Source organism: Poecilia formosa, unplaced genomic scaffold (genome assembly GCF_000485575.1).
Source record: "Poecilia formosa unplaced genomic scaffold, Poecilia_formosa-5.1.2 Scaffold467, whole genome shotgun sequence".
Taxonomy (NCBI): domain Eukaryota; kingdom Metazoa; phylum Chordata; class Actinopteri; order Cyprinodontiformes; family Poeciliidae; genus Poecilia; species Poecilia formosa.
The window spans coordinates 307376-326140 of record NW_006800406.1 but is presented as its reverse complement, the minus strand read 5'-3'; the positions used below and the strand labels follow the sequence as shown (position 1 = coordinate 326140).

The 18765-nt window shown below is 40.2% G+C and overlaps 1 protein-coding gene across 1 annotated transcript in view; it reads left to right on the top strand.

Annotated features, from left to right (window-relative positions):
* The window catches only part of vcanb (versican b), a 32787-nt gene that overhangs the window by 3003 nt on the left and 11019 nt on the right, over positions 1-18765 (top strand). Inside the window, exons 3-8 of the mRNA XM_016664099.1 lie at positions 627-1001; positions 2897-3071; positions 4453-4580; positions 5143-5439; positions 7039-7707; positions 11310-11339. Of these exons, the coding sequence (XP_016519585.1) occupies positions 627-1001; positions 2897-3071; positions 4453-4580; positions 5143-5439; positions 7039-7707; positions 11310-11339 (1674 nt within the window). The remainder of the gene's footprint in view (positions 1-626; positions 1002-2896; positions 3072-4452; positions 4581-5142; positions 5440-7038; positions 7708-11309; positions 11340-18765) is intronic.

Below are 18765 nucleotides of genomic sequence, written 5' to 3'. Positions count from 1 at the left end.
CAAATGAGCCCTTGAACTTTTCCACATTCTCCTAACACAAATATCTACTTATTTTATTGAGTTTTCATGTAATTCACTAATTCACACTCAACATAGACTATTATCAAAGAGAATTAAAATGATGCATGGTTTTCACATTTGTATTGAGCCATGTGAGTCGATGCTTTGTAGCTCCAACTTTCACTGCAAATATAATTGTATGTTGTTGTTTTTTTTTTGTGATTTCCTTTCTATGTTTCCCCTCCATTTACTAACATCTGTCTTCTTATTAACACTGACATTACTTCATGGAAGTAATGTTTTGGAGTGTGTATGCTGTGCTTAGGGAGCAGCCCAGTGTTAGTTTCCCTCCACTCACAGCATACATGCTGACCAGACATGTGGACCGGAGCGCCTCCTTCCACATGTCTGCTGTGTCCTCTAAATGACTTGTGTAAAATGTCTTCAGGATAACTTGAATAAAATGTAACATCTGACAGATGATCTTTACATAACAGTTGAATTAGTCTGCAGTGAAGCGTAACTCTCCCATCCCCATCGAAGATCTGCTATCTATCAGCAAAATGTGTTTGGACTGCAGTACCCTCACTCTAAACTTGTTTTCCTGCTCCCCCCCTAAACCATAGTGAGGATACCTGGCAACATGGATGTAACTGGCTCTCTGGGCAGCAAGGTGGTGTTGCCTTGCAACCTCCCCACGATGCCAGCTTCTCCCAGCGGTCCCTCTGCCACCTCCACACAGGGACCCCTTCCTGACGAGAAGGTCAGAGTCCAGTGGATGAAGCTGGAGAAGGATACGCCTGTACTGGTGGCCCACGGCGGGCAGATTAGGGTGTGGAGAGAGTTCATAGGCAGAGTGTCTGTGCCCAGCGACCCGCTGTCACTGGGGGACGCCTCACTGACCATCACGAAGCTCCGGGTGAGAGACGCAGGACCATACCTCTGCAAGGTGACGCAAGGACTGGAGGAAAAGCAGAACATTGTCCACCTAAGCGTCTCTGGTTAGTAAAACCTTCAATATAATCTTTACGGGCAAATAAACAGACTCCTTTAAGAGTCTACAAACTCTCTGACCGCCTCCAGATGTTTGCTGCTGGTAGAGTTCAAAGCTAAAGGTGTTAACAAATGCATGAAGTAAAACTTGTCCACATGCTGCCTCTTTCAAAGCCCCTTCCTCAAACAGGTCAGTCTGCCTGCGTTCTTACCGGTCAGCTGGACGTAGGAAGGCGGTTGATCTTAAAATGTTTATTGTTTGCTTGTTCTGTAAAGCTGGAGACAAACTGTATGAACATCATGTGCAAAAATTCAATCATTTTTACAGAAAATCAAGAGTTGACATAATCTACAGAACCTTCTATGCATTTAGTTCTTCAGTACTCTTGAACACAATCACAACAGACTAACTTAACCAGATAATGAGCTCAGCAAGCAAACCAGTGGTGATCTGATGACTACTGCCCCCTTCTGTCCTGGTTTTCAGTCTCCAGTGGTTCCTCCCAGCTATTGTAAGCTTTGCATCACTTTAAACCTCTTGAATAAACTAGTTAATGCTAAGCTTCAGCTGTCAGACAAATACAATAAGTATCCAAAATAATTGGATTCAGGTGTTCCAATTATTTCCATGGCTGCAGGTACAGATAAAATCCCCTGTAAGGTTTTAATTTATTTTCTGTTTGTTACTTAGCCCCGTTAAAGCTGCTAAATGACCCCTGTTATAAACCCTGGCGGCTGGTGAGCCGACCTTCCCTACAGGCACTTTGAAACTCTCAGCTCTCTGGCATCCATCAGTCCCCATGGAAACGGCTCATCCAACGACCAAATCCAGCCTCTTGCCTTTCTCTCTCTCAGACATTTCCACAGATTCCACATTAATGCTGAACAGACCTCTTTGTTGGGGGTCACCCACACAAAGGTCCTCCCTATGACAGACACACAACTCTCCATTTAACAGCTCAGACATCCTTTCACGTCCTCCTGTGGCTCTGCCAGGATTTCCCATCAATGAGAAATGTTCCACCAAACCTAATGACACAGGGATACAGTGATACGTTTAGTCCCAGGATGACAGCTGAAATGCTCTCTCTCTGTACTCCCATGTATCTGATTCAGCATCTGTCAGCAGCAAATTTCTGTTCTTATAAATAACTGTGAAGGAGAGAGACACTTTTCCACTTTTCTTTATTATTGTCCTCCTTTCATGGAGCATCCTTTATGTTGGGGCAGTGTTATGTAAAATCAACTTTTTTGAGCTTTACATTATAAAGTTAATCCCTTATTGAAAACATACCTGGAGCCTTGATTCTATCATGTGTGTTTGAGAAATCCTTTAATCTCCATGGCAACCATTCAGCTGTACAAAATGCATGGGTGTTTTGTTCATGAAGCCCCGCCTTCGTGAACAAAGCTCCTCCACAGAGCTTCAGTTTCTGAGCTTCTGCCTGTCAAAGCTCTGCAGCCCCCTCATCCAGCTCCTTCAGACTAGCCAGCCACGATTAGCAAACACCTGGAGAAACTGAGCATCAGCTGAGCTCATAATAGGAGTTACTTCTCAGTGCAACTCTGGTAAAAACATTGTAAGATGTTAATAGAGGAGCCATGTTGTGATGACCTCATCAAGGTGGAGTTTTAAAAAGAGTAGGAGGCCTGATTTCAAGGCATTATATTATGAAGTCATATTTGATATATATAGCAACAACTGAAGGTAACAGAGCTACTTGATTATGCTATAAAATGGCATATGCCTAGGAAAGACATAGTACTGTCCCTTTAAGTTTTAATCTTATTCAAGATTATGAAAACCTTTTTAGAATAGTTACATCAACTCTAGCTCAAACCATTGAAATCCCATTAACTCAGTTCATTTTTGCTCCCCTAACCCTTGGTGGTGTCTATCCAGGCGTGGTGTTTCACTACCGAGCCAACTCCAGCCGCTACTCTCTGGACTTCAAAAAAGCGACGGAGGCTTGTCTGTCTGTGAACGCCTCCATGGCCACAGCTGACCAGCTGACTGCTGCCTTCCAGGACGGCTTCGATCAGTGCGACGCAGGATGGCTCGCTGACTACACTGTCCGGTTTGTTCACGTCTAATCTCTCCCATTCACACATCCATTCCAGTTTTCTACTAGTAGGAGAAAAAAACAACTTCAAAGGTGTATTTGCAATGCGGGGGTAGATAGAGAACCTAAATGTTGTACTCAAGTAAGAGTAGCACGACTACTTCAACATGTTTTCACTTAAGTAAAAATGAGAAGTATTTATCAAAGAAATTACTCAAATAAAAGTAAAAAGGTATTTAGTAGAAAGGCTACTCAAGTACCGAATTACTGATCAGAATCTCTGATTTAATATTTAAAAAATGACATCGTCAGACAGACAAAATACATATAGTTACATCAAAGTTTGGTATTTAAAGGCTAAAATGAATAAATAAATACGTTTGGACAGAAGAAAGAATTTTCCAAATTTAATGTTTTCTATATGAAACTTCATAAACAAACACAGTGAGTATTATAATGCATGTTGGAACAGGGTACAGTACTTTGTGTTTACTCCGTATTTTCACCTTCAAATTTGCCAGCAGGTTGTGTTATACTGTAAGTTTGATGTTGATCCATTACCAATAGTATCGGCATTGCCCATACTGACACCAATACTGATACAGATGCTGCTACTTTTTTAATATGTAACTTTGTTATTTGAACAAACTTCAGACCTTTTGGCATTTTTGTTTTTTTTTCTTTGAATTATTTTTGTTAAAACCCAGGAGAGTCTTTGGACAAAGTTCACAGGTGTCTATAAAACACTTTAAAAACAAGACGATGAGCAGAAAAAATAGGAAAACGAAACAAATTTGTGTGCATCTTTTTTCTAAATCAAAGTGCAAAACAAAATTATCATTAGAAAACAAATCAAGACATTTAGGCAGAGCTTAGAAACTAAACTACAAAAATAGAAGCAATTTCAAGAGGGAATATGAAAACAAAGCATCGATCTTATGATGCTAATGTCAATCTGATACTGATACTGATAACTCGTGTCAGTAATATCAATATTTTTGGATGGATCTGTCCCTCTCTATCATCAGGTTCAGCAGATAGAAACTAAGAGCAGAACAACAAAGCTTGTGCTCAAACAAGATTTTTCACTTTTACATAATTTGTAGTGTTGTGTTGTATCTGCTGCATTCGTAGTTAAAACATTTTTGATTTTCATTCAGTGAAGTTACTCACAGTGGGTAGAGAACCCAGAAATTATACTCAAGAGTAATGATACTTCACAGCAATATTACCTAGTAAAAAATATGGAGTAGTAAAACTGCTTCTAAAAGTAAATTTTTTCTAAAAGGTTGTTCACGTAAATGTGAGTAAAAGTAATTAGTTGCTACCCGCCTCTTGTGCTTGAAATAAGTAAATCAATAGAAAGGCTGGTTGAGAGGTTTCCTTGTTGCTGCAGGTATCCGATCACACAGCCTCGTCCTGGCTGTGAAGGTGACCTTCTGCACCGCCCGGGTGTGAGGACATACGGCCGCCGCGACCCCTCAGAGAGATACGATGTGTACTGCTTTGTAGACGAGCTGCAGGGTAAACACTATTCATTTAAGTTTTATTTTCTGTTAAAATACATTATCTTTTTAGTTTTTTTCCTAATATGTATGTTCTACAGTTAAATATTTCAGACTTGAATTTTATTTTGACATTTTGATTTGGTTTCTTCACTTTATTCGTATTGTAGTTTTATTTTTTTTAATGTTCCATCAGCTTTACTTTAAAAAAAAATGTCTCCATTGTGAAATATCTATAACTGTTCTTTATTTAACTCATATTTTTGACATTTTATGTATCTCTATTTTTGTTACTTATTTACACATTTTCACTCATTCCTTCTTTGAGAGGGAAGCTGAAGTTTAGAAAAGCATATGACCATGGATGTGTTGACAGTTTAAGCACAGTGTTGATTGGCAATCAGAGGATTGAGACAACAGTTACAGAGACAGATGAGGATCAGATCATTTGTCTCTGTAACTGTATAAGGAAGACTTTATGGACTGACCCTTGGCTGAATAACTCGAAGCTAACAGGAACAACTTTCATGGGTCTGAAATTGCAAACCCAACTGTCTGAATCTTCTGTCATCTGTGTGCAGGTGAAGTCTTCTATCCATCCTCCGTCACCGAGAAGATCACCTGGCAAGAGGCGAAGGCGGAGTGTGAGAAGCACGACTCTGTGTTGGCGTCCCCGGGCCAGCTGTTTGCAGCCTGGAGGGCGGGGCTTAGCCGCTGCGACTACAGCTGGCTGTCTGACGGTAGCGTCCGGTACCCCATGAACATCCCCCTGCCTCAGTGTGGAGGTGGCCTGCTGGGGGTCCGGACCCTCTACAAGTACACCAACCAAACCGGCTTCCCAGACCCCTCCGACAAGCACGGAGCATTCTGCTATAAAGGTTCAAGCTAAACACAGTTCATAGTGAAAACACAGATAATTAAACAAAAACAAAGTAAATATGGTGCTTTTATTACATGCTAAGTATTTTAAGTGCATAAGGCTTGAAGTTATTTTCTATGGATTTGATCAATCCACTATGTCTGTCTGCTAACTACGTGAACCGTCATAAAAAGTGTCATGGAAAATCTTGCAAAATGCAACTTTTGCCCCACTGCCAGAACTTTTAACTTCAGCTGCAAGCTGTTAAGTTGGGGATGCATGTTTCAGCACAAACAAGCCACCTAATGACCGCGCAGATATCAGAGAAGGACGGCAAACAAGCAAACCGCATTCAGACCGAAGCAAGAGAAGAATAAAACTCCTGTCCTGTTTATGGAGGGCAGCTTTTATGAGGGGAAAACCCGTCAGGCACAGGCCAACACAGATAGCAACACTTCACAGCTGGACCTCAGCCCAAGCAGCACAGACAGAGGAAGTGGACAAGAGGCAATAACACAACAGAGTGTTAATAAAGAGGTCAGCTCATAGCAGATAGAAGCATACACTCCCAGCGTGATGCTTTTCCACACCGTATAATTGCAAACATTCCCATGTTTGGCTCTGCAGAGGTACTTTCTGATGGCTGCGTGGCGGCCTCTGCCAGGCTCTCAGAGCGGTGGCAGAGCTGCAGGAGAGAGTTAATGTAGAGTAAAGAGAAAGCAGCTCAGTTCGGCCAGATGTCCACAGCTCGCCAAAAAACATGACATCATCTCTGGGCTGGGCTCAGCGTGCAGCCGGAGCTGCTTTCACAGAGCAAAACAGAAATCCTAAACACGACGAGGACCCAGAGTCTGCCGGGCAGGACACCGTCTGCCTGAGCAAGAAAACTTCAAACATATCACTGCAAACTATTAGCAGATCAGTCATTTCTAACCTAAGCAGTTAGGAAAAAAAGAGGGAAGGCTGCCATGAACCGGCACCACCAGGCAAGGCGGGTGAAGTTCATCCATCCATTTTCTTAGATGCTTATCCCTAGAGGGGACTTGAGGGGCCCTGGCGGTCAACAGGCGAGAGGCAGGGTCACCCTGGTCGCCAGCCCAGCACAGGGCAACAGAGAGACAGACAGGACAAACAACCATGCACACACACACTCACACCTAGGGAGAATTTAGAGAGACAAAGCAAACTGACAGTCATTATTTTTGGACTGTGTGAGGAAGCCGGAGTACCTGGAGAAAACCCACCATGCACAGGGAGAACATGCAAACTCCATGCAGAAAGACCGGGGCCGGGAATCGAACAGTGGGTGTTCTTTGTCTTGTCCAAAGACACAACAACGGAGAAGGGGCTTGAGCAAGAAAACCACCGGTTACAGGACAAACTCCTATCCCTGGTCATCGTTATGTCTTTCAGAACTTAACTGGGACGGTTTTCACACAAGGAAGCACTACTTACAATAAAAACAGTGACTACTGTCCAGTAGCTCACCGCCATCAGCATGTGAGCAGGTGGATGACTGAATGTAATGAGAAGCTCTTTGATAAAGCGCTATACAAGTACAGTTTTTATGCATTAAGTGTTTAAACATGTTTTTGTCTCATGTCCTCCTGTCTGACAGCTAAGCTACCAGAACCAACTGTCAGCTCTCAGACAAGTCCAGCTGCATCCCAACCCGACTCCTCCACCTCTGGTTTGCACGTTCTAACATCCACTCACCCAGACAGATCTGAACTTGGAGGCAGAACGCCAGAGCCTGGCACAGCGAGCCCGCTGTTGGTCACCTCACCTCACATCAGAGACATGTCCACTCCTTCCGCCACCTTGGACGACTTCGATATTCAAGATTTTATGCAACCTGGCCAGCTGGAGTCAGTGCCAATTAGAGGGGACGTTTTGCCTAACCAGCTGCCTCCTTTACCCACCTCCCACAATCAGGTTTCACTACTGGACACCCCCCAGCCGGATGGCAGTGGGGAGCCAGTCCGGGCTGATCTTGGCTCCACTTTGGGTGTGGGAGGAGAAGTTAAACCAGAAAGCATCCTGACGTCAAGCCTGGCTGGAGAATTCACCACCTCATCGCCCAAAGCCATCCCATCAAAGCCAAGTCCCCTGCTCATCGAGGCAGAAGTGGGTCAGCAGCCTGCGGTGGTGTTCAAAGATGAGGTCCGCCAGGGGCCAACGACGGCAATGGAGCTGAAACCAAACAGGGAGCCGTTTTTAAGTGGAGACTCATCAGACAAACCGCTCCACATCCTCGTCGTCAATGTGCTGAGGGGAAATCAGTCAGGTGAGTCTGCACAGGTTTGCAGCAGTAGTGCACCTGCAGAATGTGAGTAAGTTAAAGAGCAAAGAGCCACACAGTTACAGTTACAGTTAGTCACATTTAGCTCCTTGCTGATTCGTAACCTTTAAATCCTTTGAATTTGACCATTTTGCCACGATGTAACCACTAAATTCAGAGGACTGTATAGGACCGATAATCATGACAGGGGACAAAAACAATAGGTTGTTGCTAAAAGTTTCACAAATTTTAAAGTGAAAAGATTTGACTCTGCTCCAAGAATTAACATTTTGTATAGATATCATTTTAGCTGTACTTCCAGTTGTAAGTCATTTTTGACCTTTCTTTTTGTTTTTAAATATCTGAAGCTCAGTCAGAATTATTGAAGTGTGTCTGAACGTCAGTTTTTAAGTGTCACATATTCTCATTATGGACATGTGTTTGTTTGAACTTTGATTGGGCCATTTAACACATGGATATGCTCTGATTTAAACCTTGTTGCTCTTGCTGTATTGTTTAGAGTCGTTGTCCTGCAGCCTCTCTGGTTTTGTATTTAACTCTGTTCATCTTTTTCTTAGCTTAGGAAAACCTTTGTCTCACATAGTTTATTGCATATAGACCAAATAACTTCCATTTTGGCCTCAGCTGACCATGGCACCTTCTTCCATGTATTTACTGTCCCTTCATGGCTTCTACACTGCAAACAGGACTTCTATGCTCTCCTTTCAGTAGTGCTGTTTTTCTTGCCACTCTTCCATAAAGACAACATTTCTGGCGTACATGACTAGTAAGTGTCATCATGATGGACTCCATCTGCAGCTCCTCCTCTACAGTTGCCTTGGGCCTCTTGGCTGCTTCTCTGATTAATGCTCTCCTTCCCCTTTGGGTTGATTCTTCTTATATGCAACTCAGGCTTTTGTAAAAGTTGGTAAAGTTTTAAATCTTACCTAGTTGTTAACGTTTGGCCATGTCATATGTAATGCACCAGTCCAATGTTCAGAAGCTTACCAGAAGTTGCCTGTGCTGTAAACAACCATCCTCCACTGAGAAGAGAGAAACGATGATCTAAACAAGGCGACTGCTAATGTGAATTCATTATTTGGAAGCGTGACCAACACTGGAAGCTTCCTCCACTTCCTCCTCTGCCATCGCTAAAACTACAGGTAGACTACAGTTCTCATTGGCCTGGTAGAAAATCTACCAGAGGGAATCCAAGTCAATGGGAGAAAGCCCAGACTGACTGTGAATCGAGATTAAGATCGAGCAGAATTGCACAGCAAAGCAGTGGCCAGACTAGTTCAAAGAACTTTGGATCATAAAAACATTGCACGGTCACCAATTATAAAACAAACAATAAAGTTTTGTCAAATGGCATCATCAATATTATTAAGGAAAAGCAAAGCGGTGTCTGTCTCTAGGCAACCGCAAAAACAGCAGTAGGTAACAGCAATGCATAGCCGGCTGGCTGCCCCACATAGACCTCATCACAACAACTGGCTTTAGTACGTGACAGTGTTTGTTTTTATTCTTTATCGTTACGTCTAGTGTTGATTTGTGTGTGTGGTATTGAATTCTCGTGAAAATACAGAACAAATTGGTTCAAAACTTGACTTGACATTTACCTATGGAATGAAGGACGATCTCGTATTTTACGGTCCAGGTGGCTCATGTACCACCACTAAGATCTGTACAAGGCTTAGAGAGGCAGAGACTTCCACTGTAACAGCTTCCCTCTTATGTCCACTTCGTCATATGTTGCAACATGTATCCCTTTACATTGTGTAAGCTCTTTGTGTAAACTCTTGGGCAGCAACATTTTTGTCTTTTAGCACAAGGTTTCACAGAAATTTCTGTCAGAAATCCCAGAGGAAGATACTGCAAACAATTCTGACGTGTTTCTGGTGTGTCTCAGCAGAAAACAGCCAACAGCTTCTTACCTTTAGGTTTACATTCTCAAATATGCACACGAACACAAGTTGCTCTGCAAAGCCAGATGTTGACTCATTGAAAGTAGACATGACTGTGTGGTCGGCAGTGTGTCCAAACATACAGCAAACATGTCAGTTTATCCTGGGAAACACCAGAGACTCTGTCCCTTCAGCTCTAGAGCATCATCAGTGTTGGTCCGGTTTATCCTTATCATAAACTACTTGTAAATTCAGCTAAGCCAGATTTAGATAAATTCATTAATGTTCATGTTCCGATAGCGACATTTTAGGGCCATTGTAGATAGAAAAAAGGAAGAGTACATTTCTGCCAAAAACTCAGAAATGTTGAAATCAATCAATCAAGTAAAAATAAGGAAACTTCTGAGTTACAAAAGTTAACAATTTGCAAAATAAATTTTAATCAAAAGTCAATGATTTTTGACTTTTGAAATTAAAACAATTTCCAAAAGTTTAACATTTTTGACTTTTGAAATTCAGAAATGTCGATGTTTTTATTTGTGTTTCTAGAAAATGTCCCAGGTTAATATCAACATTTCTGAATCTTTCTCTAAAAAAAATTAAACTTTTGGAGCTCAGTAATTATCTATGATTTTTCTAGAAAATCTTTGAGTATTTTTGGCAGAAAATCACTTTTTTTTCTATCTACAGTGGCCATGAAACGCCCCACCTAAACATGGTGCAATAGATTTAAAGCTCCAACTTGAACACTGTTCATAGTTTGAAATAAAGTGTAAAAATATACAGAATATCTAGGTCATAATGAGTAAAAGATTTCATCAGTTTCAAACTGTGATTTATAATTTCCAGAACAGCTGCTCCCATTCACATATTTTGATGCTTTTGTCACCCAAAATTGACTCTGTGATTGTTGTCACTGTTGTTCCTCCGGCAGCACAAACAGGATCTGAGCTGAGTTCTTTTGTTTTGTCTACTGTTATTCCACTACCAGATACTTGAAGTTGAAGTTGTAGACAAAGCTGAACAAGCAATATCTCGCTACACTTAGATTATTCTGTATTCATTCATATTAACTGACAAATTCTTGAGTCATGAAAATTAAAAACATCTGTACTGTAATCTTAAGTATACTTACTTATAGGATGGTCTAAGAGAAAACTAATAGGTGTAATAGATTATAAATGTAGTTTCTGAGCGTGTCTCTTTCACTCACAATCAAAAATGTGAGAAAACCTCAGTTTAATCTATAAGTTTTGAGAGTTGGAGACTCAAGTTTTCAGTTAAAAACACAATGCATAAAATGAAGCTCAATGCAACATAATCAGATTTAAAGTGAGGGATATCAGTCGTCATAAACACGTAAAAATTGCTCCACACTGCAGTCACTGGGCGCTCACCATGAGGGAAACTGCTGCAAAAATTTTTGCATGAAGAATCCAAAGTAGGTCACTGAAGAAAACTGTCACTCTTATGTTCAGTCATGAACAAAACTCCTTACCACCTGAGACGAGGATGTGCTGTGGTCACTTTAAGTTCTTTGTATAAAAAAACACCATTGTCCAGTTTAAAGTTTATAAAAATAATGTGAGAACATCTCAGTAATGATGTCTGCACTGAAACTGTTGTGTCAGAGAAGCTAACCTGCTCTCTGTCCTCTTTCTCTTTTTTCACACTTACCTTCATATCATCGGGTGGTTTCAGGGAACGATCAGGAAGACCAGTCAGCTGCAGGTAAGATGCTGATGACTTATTGTAACTCTACTTACACCTGCAAAAAAACCCTTTTGCTTAAGTGCTTCAAGTTATCTACTGTGACCTGCAAACAGGTTATCTGGTTTGCAAAGATTTGTCTGTATAGGGGTCCGAATGTGGCCGAAACATTTCTCCATGTTTGTACATGAACTGTCATCATGTTGCTCCGTTGGAGCTGGTTGTTTCAGTTTCTCCTCGTGTCTTTGTGCCTGTTGTCTTGCTGTGCCTTTGGGATTTGCTGCTGACTGTCACCATGTAAAGCTGCCTCACTGTTGTTATGACCATATTGAAGTCAGTTTTGAAAACATTGAAAATATTAACAGTAAAATATGTTATTAGTAATGCAGTAGGTTCTCAGAGGAGGCATACAAGTCAGAACTGATTTAGAGTCAAAACTTTACATGGCAAACTGGTGAAAAAAAAAAATTATAATTTAAAAATATGAAACATCGAAGGCACTAAAACGGTATGAAAATGGATGTTTCTGATTTTTCCAGCCCACTAAAACCAGTTTCCGCATTACTTTAGACTCACGAGATCATATGAACTGGAGGCTCTGAAATGTTTAGACCCAACTTCACCACAGTCATAACAACATGGCTGGACAGCACAGCAAGATGACTTTTCATGTTGAGACCAATAACAAATCAGATTGACTCGTCATGACAACATGGCCCGACTGCACAGGATGTTTTGTCAGGTTAGTAAATACCACTGACAGTGTAGAAGCCAAACGTAGATTTGTCACCACAAAGCCCCCGCTGACTGTCACATGGACATGCAGAAATATCACTTCACCTGTTCAGTGGACATGCACATGCTCAATCACATGCACAGTCATTTTTTTTCACAATTAGTAATATTTTTGATCTTGGAGTGTAGATTTTATATTCCGGGTTGTTTTGCATTTCTTGTGGATTTGCTGTCTTTATGTTATTTTTCTTAACTTTTCTACGGAAAAAAAAAAAAAAAACTCTTTAGATTTCACCGGCTTCTTGCACCAGATTCTGTTTTTCCAGTCCATCATTCAGGCTAAATAGCAACAGCATGAAGGAAACGGTCTCTTGTCCTCCCTCAAATGTTGCCACAAGAGCAGGAAAAAGTGCTAATATCCACACAGAGATCAGGCACAGCAGAGGAAATGTTTATTTCCAGGTGAAATGACACCTGAGAGCAGGGCCGTGTTGAAAGAGGCCATAAAGTGTCTGCATGAGGCTGTCAGCTGCTGAGGTGGGCAGAAACAGTCCAGACTCATCAGTCAGCGCCGATATTCTCTGTCCTTCAGCGCTTCCACTCTATGCTTTTATTAGCACCTATTAGCTTGTTATTTCCCATCCCATTCCCACTCCCAAATCATCACATGCTGACTCTTGGCCATCTTTGTGTCGGGGTCTAAACGCTCTGGGTGTTGCTTTACTGTCGTTTTCCTGCAGACATGCAGGTCCTGCATACAGCTGCTCCAACAGGAAACACTGATGGAAAATAAAAGCGATAAACAAGTAAATCAAACCATGTTAGGAAGCTGGAGCACGCAAGGGTGATGGATATACAACTGCCAATGGACAACATGGGTTTGACTCCAGCCTTATAATAGCTGTGGTTGAAGAATTGAATGAAATCACACAATAAAGCGTGTTTTATTGAGGAAAGCATTACAGCCTTTTTTCTCACATCTGAGAACCTCCCAACTCAGCAGAAACGCTTTTCAAAATGCTTTACTGGGTGAAAACAACTCTGGAAACCACCCGGCTGGTAAAATTAAACTCAAATATAAAATGTTAAGACGATGAAAGCATTTTGAAGGCACTAATTCTAAAATTACACGGAGATCAGAGATTACAAATACAAATTAAATCTGCAAGCAGCAGTGGGTGGCTCTCGCAGCTCAGTGCCAATTCGGCTTCAAGGCGACAGCAGAGGTTCTGCCACACTGTCGTTGACACTTTCACATCATCACAGCCACATGTACCGCCCAGCAGATCCTCTAAAGCCTCTTCCATCCTGTTCACTACGAGTCCAGCGGCGATTCTTACAAGTTCTGCTGAAAGCTAAGTTATTGCCACTTCCAGTTTTGTGGTGAAGTATTGGCTAAGACTTCCTGCAGGCTTCTGAGCATGTCATATGATTATCAAGAATTAGTGGATGCTGTTTTAAACTTCTACAGCTGGGGAAGCAGGAGAAGTCACCCAATAATCTTCAGTGTCTTCTCTCGATGGACGGGGCTTCAGTGATGCCATTAATGTACCACACCAATGTGTGCAGCAGTGTTTGCTGATGATGCACAAAAAATCTGGTGCAGATTGGACAATGTGTCAGGGAGATATCGCTGCTGGAATAATCTAGGGGGCACACTGAAGTCAGATCCCAATATAATAAAATTGGCTTCTTTAGAGGTCGACAAAGGTCATTCATATTCAGCTTGGTGCAAATCAGATTATCTATATGTGATCTAGAGCCAACCACAGGCAAATGGCAAGGGATTGGAATTTAATATTCTGCCACGCCCTCATGCTCCAGCCAGTCGCCATGACGACTCAGCATCATGTTGATCAGTCATCAGACAGGTTTAAATCTGTATCAATCAAAGAATAAAAGGAAGACAACCAGTAGCTAAACAGGTGACTTTCTGTTCAAAGGGGGCGGGGGTGTTTCTAGGTTGTTGCTAGGTAACCAAAGATTTAGTTAGTTGATACCACTCACTTTGATTTGCTGGCTGTGAGAGGTTGAGCAGCTAAAACTTTTCCATTGCCTAAATCTCCCACAATGCTGTGTGGTTCTGGATTGGACTACTGTGAATATTTTATATATTGAATGTTCTATCAGATGTTTTATCTATTGATCTTGATCATACATCTATCGTGATAAATACTGTTATTGTTTTATTGTCCGGTCCTATTTACCACCAGCACAGAGCTTGCTCAGCTTTGGCAGCAGGTAACTCTGAGTGGGTCTGTTCGCTCGGCCAGAACGGCACTCTGCTACTATCCGAGAAAAACTTCAAGGGCATGCTGAAATTCCTCAGGAGGTACTGATCCAAATCCTTTGGGGGCATCTGGAAATTCATTTGTCCAGAGAACAAAAGGTCTTCAGTGAATTCAGTATTATGCAAACATAAAATATCCTGATACAATACATGTGGGATTGTTTGTCATCCAAAAGAGTGGGCCTCCTTGCAATTCAGCCCAAGAACTCTGCCACGAACAAAGAGTGGGATCAAAACGCCTCCGACTTCTTGCAACAATTCAGAAACATTTTATTTCTGATCTGTGGATTTTGCAGATTGATGGAGCACCGCGTCCCAAGGCTAAACTAAACAAATCACCCAAAGATCAGCTCACAGAACCATGACGCCGACCTTTGCTGTTTAGTGAGAAATATGATAAATCTTGTCGCATATTTGCTCAGTTGAAGAAATTAAATAAAAATACTGATTCTACAGATTTTAAAGGGACACTTTGGGCTTTTTCCTGAGTACCAGCAAGGCGGAGTGAAAGTAAACTTTGGGGCTTTTCTAGAGTTTTTTCACAGAAGGTAATTTGAAATTTAAGGATTTTATATTTGTGTACCTGACTGAGAAAAGAAAGCTAATCTGAAAAGTGTTTATGGAAACTTTGAAGAGCTTTGTTGCATGCATTTAAAGAAAGTCTAAAAGTATCTCTCAATAAGAAAAGTACTCGGTGCTCACACCTCACTGTACACACACAGGTTAGTGTGTGATTTAGCTTCTCCTCAGCAGTTCTAGCTGTCTTATCACATAAGTAATAAGCCTATGTAGGTTTTGAAAGCCTGCGTCTCATTAAACTTTGACATAATTAAAGCTATTGAATTATCAAGAAACTCTTTCTGGTCTCTTAAAGTCGTAGGCATGGCGTTCTTTTAGTCTTCGGATGTCAGTCTGAATCCCTCCTAGCAGAATTTTACCCAACTTCCCACAACCTTTCTCCCATTTTGAACATAAAATCCTAATGAGGAGACAAAAGCATGCATTGTTTCAGAGCAGCTGCTGGCAGTGGTGGGTCTTAATCATAACAAACAGAGGCCAGAAACTGTTTATGATCTGTGGCTGCTTTAAATCAATATCAGAAAGGAGCTGCTGTGGGGCAACGCTGGTTGCAGAAGAAGTACAGCAGAAACCACACATTTCCATAAATGTAAAAAATGAAAGAGATTTTTTTATCCCCTCACTGTATGACAACATTAATTCAGACTAAACTTTTCCTGCTTTATGTCAGTTAGGATTACCAAAACAATTTGTTACAGAAAGGTTTTTAGGGATTTGTTTTTCCACCTCTGCTGCTTTAAATTCAGATGCTTACATGCATAATAACATTAATTTTCCCATTTTTGCCCAAGCTTCAACTTCCTGGCTGATTTCTTAAGATATTCTACATATTATTCTTCCCTCATGATGATGTACATTTTGTGAAGCGCACCAGTCCCTCCTGCAACAATGTCTCCTCTGAATCATGCTGCCACCACTGAGCTTCACAGTTGCTGCTCTTCTTAGATTTGCAGACTTTGCCGATTTCCACCATGAGCAAAAACAATCGTTATGGTCAGATGTTTAATTATAGCTTCATCACACCACAGGACATGTCTAAGAATTAGCGGTACACAGTGTTAAAAAATGTTGAAGTTGTAATAATATTGGTAAATACTGAGATGATATCAGTTGCGATATCTGCCTATTTTCTTCTGTCATCTTCATAATCAGAGCTTTAGGCAATGTCATTCTTTTCCAATGTGAGTATTTATTGCTGGACTCTAATTGCCTGAATATTACACAAGCCTGAAAAATACAAGTTCATAATGCTAGGAAAATATTAGCCAACAATTAAAGCACTCAAAACAGCCCTTTACATAATGAATATCACACAGATCAATGTTGTGATGACAGTATATTTGAATACATTGTACAACCTAGCAATGCACTGATCTGCTGTTTTTTTACTTACTCCCAATACAAATATCTGAGGCACTGAATCAACCGATACCGATCTGATACAGAAATAACTCCTTGAAAAATCAATTGATAATGATTTTTTAAGTAGTATTTAATTTCCCTTTGGAATCAATAAGGTATTTTTGAATTTTGAATTTGAAAAACTGTGATGAATTGACTTAGAGTGTTTCTTTTTTTTAAAACAGATGTAAATATACTGAATTAAAAATTTACTTGATAACTCTACATTCTAGACTGAATAGATCTGTACTTATGCATCGCCAACATTGTCATTGATAGCCAATCTAGAATTGTTTTCTAGATCGATTTTGAATACTGATATTGATATCGGATCGGTTTCACTATGGATCGGTCTAAAGATGCTTCAGCAGCATCTTTACAAGGCTTTTGTTCCCGGATTGATTCTTACATTTCTCACCTATGATGACAATGGTCATCATTGGTGAATCATTTATTTTTAATTTTTACATGATGTCACTCAAGACGGCGTGTCTTTAAAATACATCCACAGATGCATTTCATAATAAAATAATTATATTTTATTTCTAGCTGTTTTTCCAGATCCTCAGGGACACTGTCCAAAAACAAGCACTTAAAAACAAGACGTACACACAGAACACAGCTAAAATTTGTAATTTAACTTATCAGATTGACATAATCTTCTGGATTTAAACAAATTGTTTTAATGCAACGTAAATTTAGTTCTTGTAACCCTAAGTCTTTCAAGAAAGCAAAATAAAAAAAAACTTCTCTATGAAAAGTTTTCTCTCATTGTTATGGTATTGAGCAGAGAGACATAGTTTGGTAATCCTGATTGATGTAAATGGTTTCATTTACATCAATCACTGAGAAAAAATGGTTTCTTTTTATAAATTTATGTTAGTATCTTATTTCAACTGTGCTCATCACAGTTTGCATGCAGTAATTAGAGGACATACATTTCAGAGAACTATTAGCAACCAGTGTTTCTCCAGCAGGATTCAAAGTAAACACTCTGATCCGTAGACTGCATGGAAACAGAAGACTCAATAAATCTGCGGCAAACAGAAGAGAAAACAAACGGATACATTTTCAAAGATTATTCTCATAATATGATTCCAAGTGAGCAGCTGGGGGCCAATCTGTTTCTTTACTAGAACTTACAAAAAAATACTTTACAGCCTTCTGAAAGACGGCAGTGAGATTTCTTCAACAAGTTACATAAGTAGAAAAACAACTTTTTTCTTTTTTTAAGAAAAAAGACCAGATTTTGGTTATCTTGTTTTAAGATGACCAAAATCTGGAGACAAAAACAGCTGGACCATGAACAATGTTTAGTAAAAAGATGAAAAATACACTCTCGGACAAACACATTAAACTGCTATTTTTACTAAACTGAATTAATAAGTCCTGTTTAGGTGTATTTTGATACACAAGTACATTAATAATGGGCATTGAAAGTGACATAATCTAATGGAAAGCATAGAACCTACACCAAATTTCAATTTAATTTATTTAATATAAAATTTAGCTCAATTTAATTTAGTTCACACATATATCAACTGACATGTGTGAGGCAGGGAGAACGGTCTTTCTGCATTCTCCTCTGGATTGGACTGTATAAAAACTGTGAAACCATGAATGATGTCAAAACAGTGATTGAAGGTTTAACAGACTGCATCCCTGGCATCAGCAGAGTTTGATATTGGAAGCATGTTGGGTTTGCTTGAGTCCAGGTGGTCATTTCATGCAAGTCACTCTGCATGCTCCGTATACAGAGTGGTCCGATGTTTAAACCTCTGAGCAGGCAAGAAGAGCCACACACAAAATGTCTTCTCACACAGTCTTTATAAAGTCCAGAACACCGTGTCTGTATCGTAATAGAACATGTCATGCGGTTCTGTAAGGCTGGTTCCCATAGTGCTGCTTTGGACAACCAGAACCTTCACACGTTTTATTTCCATTCCAATCTGTACTTGCTTCTGCATAATATATTTTAGAACAACATAAGCTGATTTCAGAAGCACATTTTTCCCAGAGTAAAAGGGCAGTATGTGTTTTTCAGCTACATAGTGCCATTTTATAGCATAATCAAGTGACTGTTACCTTCAGTTGTTATCAACATATTGTATATATGAAATATGACTTAAAACAAATTTGCACAGCTGAATCGTTGACATGGGAGATTAAAGGATTTCTCAAACATACACGAAAGAATCAAAACAACACACCACGTATGTTTTTGATGATGGAACACTCAAAAAGTTGATTTTACATAATACCGCCCCTTTAAATAAAAAATGTTACCACTTTCCACACCTCAAATCAAATTAATGGCTGACGATGCAAATTCAGGATCGACCTTTCTGAAGTCCAAACCTGTAATCAAGAGAAATTGTGTCACAAATTCAAATGTGATGATGGCGATACTATATTTTGTAGATACATTGGTACCCAATAACA